The 4,286-nt window shown below is 34.2% G+C and overlaps 1 protein-coding gene across 1 annotated transcript in view; it reads left to right on the plus strand.

The window, feature by feature from the left end:
- LOC124367231 (phenoloxidase-activating factor 3-like) overlaps positions 1 to 4,286 on the plus strand; it is an 8,608-nt gene continuing 4,322 nt past the window's right edge. The window contains exons 1-4 of the mRNA XM_046823910.1: positions 1 to 135; positions 996 to 1,151; positions 2,791 to 2,908; positions 3,582 to 3,781. Of these exons, the coding sequence (XP_046679866.1) occupies positions 42 to 135; positions 996 to 1,151; positions 2,791 to 2,908; positions 3,582 to 3,781 (568 nt within the window). The 5' untranslated portion in view covers positions 1 to 41. The remainder of the gene's footprint in view (positions 136 to 995; positions 1,152 to 2,790; positions 2,909 to 3,581; positions 3,782 to 4,286) is intronic.

Consider the following 4,286-nt stretch of genomic DNA (forward strand, 5'->3'; position numbering starts at 1 on the left):
ATTATGGAAAGTATAAAAGTAGACGCCTTGCTTTAGAGATAATGGTTTCTACCAAATCCACAATGCGTGTCGGAACGTTGTTCACAGTTTTGGCGACTCATCTGACTCTGGGAGTTTGTTTGTTCGACCAGCCACGTATGTTAATATTGTATAAGTTAATATAGATTGTATAGAGTTATTTTAATGAATGTATATATACATTAGCTTAGGCTTACGCCAGTGTGGAGGTTACAGTGGTTATCGCAAGATAACCGAATCAAGCAACGTCGAGCGTGACTGCGGCTTGGATGGGTGACCGCTGAGTAACCTATCCTTGCAAGCAGCTCGCCTGCCCGGCCATTGGTGGTGGGTGGTTCGTAAGTCACCTCTAAGGCGTTGGTCTCCAGGTTATGTGACTTCTTAGCCCTAACTTCGCCTGGTAAAATAGGACATTCTTTGCCTTACGCTTTTAATACGAAACTATTATCAGGCTGTAATCGCTTTAATTGTTTCATTAAATAGGTTGATGGAATTATTCTTATTATTATATTAGACAACCATCACATTGCATTTTATGAAATATAAAATAATATTATATATGTAAATCAACTAGACAATTCGTTGATTTGTATTATTACTAATTATTTATTGTATTTTATAGTAGTTTAAACTAATAATTTTCAGATTTTCTGACGCAAGAATAAGTTGTAAACATAGTTATAGTACATATGTAATTTAAATTCCCGTATTTCGTTAACCTACAAGTATATGTACAAGGAAAGTTAAATATAGATGTGAATAATTTGCATGTACGTATTAAGTTATCTATTAACACGTTCCCACATTACGCAATGTATTGTAAAACATGTGATTTATCAATTATTAGTATGTGCTTAATCTTAAAATCTTCTAGAAAATAAAAAATAAGAGAGACATACATGATAAAGATAAATATGGATACCAACGTCGATTTAATTGAGGATTAAATTTACCTCACTTCTCACTTCTGTGCTCAGGGAACTGGATTCACCCCAACTGGAACCTGCTACCCACTGATAGCTGCGGACAGGTAGCACCTGACGATGGTCTCAGGCCCAGGGTGCTCGGGGGAGTAGCTGTCGATATTGCCGAATATCCCTGGATGGCCTACGTCGAAGATGTTATTTCGAATGGTAGGTACATCTTTCTCCAACCAAAGTATATTTTCCTACTCAATATTGGAGTACCTATGTTGTTTGACGTTGTTGTTGATTGTATATTGTTGTTGTAGGCATAAATATACCGACAACACCTTAGCGCCTTAACGGTTTTCCTTTTGTACCTTACGCTATGTTGTTTTCTAAATCTGCTGTTGCCGTTTTTACAGACAGAGGTTTGTATTGTTTATTAGTCCACTAAGTCATTTGTACTATCTGTGTTCGTGTCATCTTCACGTTAACGAAGCAACCATAAAACTATAAAACACTCAGGGTGGTTGAAATGAGACAACATCACTTGGCAGGTGTCTGCACAATGTGGCAACAGTGCAAATACTCATTACAGAGAACCAAGAAAGTGCTGACATCTAGTAGAAAGTACCAGAAATAATTTGTATTGTTATAGAAATGTTTCTTGTACAATTTATTTTCCAGAAACAGAATAACACAGGAACAAGATATCGCTGCGTAATATTACGTCAGTAGCTCACTTTTCCGCCATAGCTCTGAACGTAATATTACGTCAGTAGCATACTTTTCCGCCATAACTCTGAACGTAATATTACGTCAGTAGCATACTTTTCCGCCATAACTCTGAACGTAATATTACGTCAGTAGCTCACTTTTCCGCCATAGCTCTGAACGTAATATTACGTCAGTAGCTCACTTTTCCGCCATAGCTCTGAACGTAATATTACGTCAGTAGCTCACTTTTCCGCCATAGCTATGAACGTCAAAAACTGTTACGTGGTTAAAATAGACATCTATCTTAAATTATTTAATCATTTGTGTATTTAATCAAAACGTTGATTCAGTGTGCATGATGGCATATGTCTGAGAATGCAGTCTGTGCAAACCGATTGATTACAAAACTGGATAACTGTTTTCTTCAAATACCCATTATACCCACTGTCGGACTTACAGATTTTGAGACCCTAGTCTAAGATTTTAGTGTGAGCCCCCTCTCGTCTTGTATTGTATAAATTTAAAACTATGCCTAAATATTTTACTTGTGATGACACATTATGAGATAGAATTGAAACACAACTTGTAGAATGAACAGCGTTACATTTATAACACTTTTCCATCAACACATGAAAAATAGAATTTTCATTTCTAAAACACTAATATGTATTTCCTTTCTATTTAAATTGATAATATTACTGGCAACCAAGATTTATACAGTTGTATGTGAATGTTTTAATATAATTAAATATTCAAATATTGTAGTTTGAATTTTCATATCAGTACTTTGTACTGATTTCCTTTAGGAAACAGTTATATAGTATTGGTGTGGGCTAATAACAGTATTATGTATACATACTTTTTATACGTACAAATGAGACTTGTACAATATAATTTAGTATGAATGGCCAATACGTATTGTTTAAGGTTAACAAATATGCATACCCACTTTGTTTTGTTCAATTGATAAGAGCGCTCACTTATCCAATTAGGACTACTATCACTTTTAATAGTGGGTTCATAAATTCTTTGGTTTGCACTTATTATAATTTCGTAAGGAAACATTGAAGCTTAAGTCATTGTAGTGTGTTTCCAATTTTATAATGATACTTTTATTTTAAAAAATATATAATTATTGATATTGTTTCAGGTAGCAATACAAAATCCATCCCTTGTGGCGGTTCTATCATCAGCGACAAGTACATCCTGACAGCAGCTCATTGCTTCATGCATAAAGAAATTAGCTCAGGGCAGTTTCTTAGAAAGAAGTAAGAACATTTTATTATTTTGAAAATTTGATTTGATAAATACGTAATTCTTCAGTTTAGCATTATTCTCAAGATAAGATTTTGAGCTCATATTGTAAACACTTAAGTACCACTATTAGTGCATGCACTAGTTGTTTTAAAACTAGTTGACTTCACTCTGTTATTACTGTTTGAATAACCGCATATCAGTCAACTGTTGGATAATGCATTAGCACATTATTTTAATACATTGCACATTTGAATTTAATTATTTACTCAAAACAAAAACGATTTTATTAAAATTTTTTTGCAATAGATTGAATTTTGTGAAGATATGGATTATGTGTTAAAAGGATAAAGCACAACGAGAGAAAATATCTGTAATCGTGTTATCCTTTCAAATCAACCACTGGAAATAAGGACTTTTAAATAAATTAAACTTTTGTTCTTATCTAAGCTTTTCTGTTGTGCCCGAAGGCATGATAGGATGATATCTATTTCTTAGTCCATTTTGTCACACTATCAAAAACAACATTGGAGATGAATTTTAATTAAAAATATAATTTGGCGTTTTAAGTCACTCAATTAATTACGCAAATTTCGAGCACACAGTAGACGTTCAAACGTTATTTAATATCACAACCAAATATCAATCCAGGAGCCAAAGCGTGTAAAATTTATGTTTTTTTCACAGAACAAATGTTATGCTCGGAGAGCACGCTGTGAGCCATTTCAGTTACTGCGTTTCTCACCGATGTGCCTCTCCACCTGTGAAAGTAACGGCTGATAGATTGTACGTCCATCCAGAATACACTGAAGTAAATCCTCTAACAGGAGTCTATAGCGACAACGACATTGCACTAGTCCGTTTAGAACACCCTATAACATTCACTGGTAAAACTATATTTTAGTCTTACTAATAGTCTCTATAACTTTCTTTTACCAAAATTCAGTATCACTGAGTTTTATTTAGTTGATACAATCAAGATTTCCCGGTTCCCCCCAAATGTTGATTTTTTTCAATAATTTGTTTACTAAGCGATAATTAATTATTACTGACATGTACTGCTGAAAGTTTGGCCTCTACAAAGAAACAGGTCAAGAACGTTTGAAGGAACACACTGGGGCCTTACTCTCTGTCCACTACGGGAAAATATCAGTTGTCTGGATTCTCCAAAATTTTTTCCTGGCTACGTTCTTGGTCTTCTGCTATTTATTTATTTATTTAACTTCCAACGGTCAAAAGACCAATTTACAACGTGTTACAGTTTTACAAAGTTTCTCAAGATGACTAATACTTATACACACAAAGGGCCAAGCCAAACATGCAACGGAATTTAAAACTTAAAAAAAAAAACTTAAGGTATGAGAAGGGACAAGCCAAACATGCAACTGGACT

The sequence above is a fragment of the Homalodisca vitripennis genome, chromosome 8, assembly GCF_021130785.1.
Source record: "Homalodisca vitripennis isolate AUS2020 chromosome 8, UT_GWSS_2.1, whole genome shotgun sequence".
NCBI classification, from domain to species: domain Eukaryota; kingdom Metazoa; phylum Arthropoda; class Insecta; order Hemiptera; family Cicadellidae; genus Homalodisca; species Homalodisca vitripennis.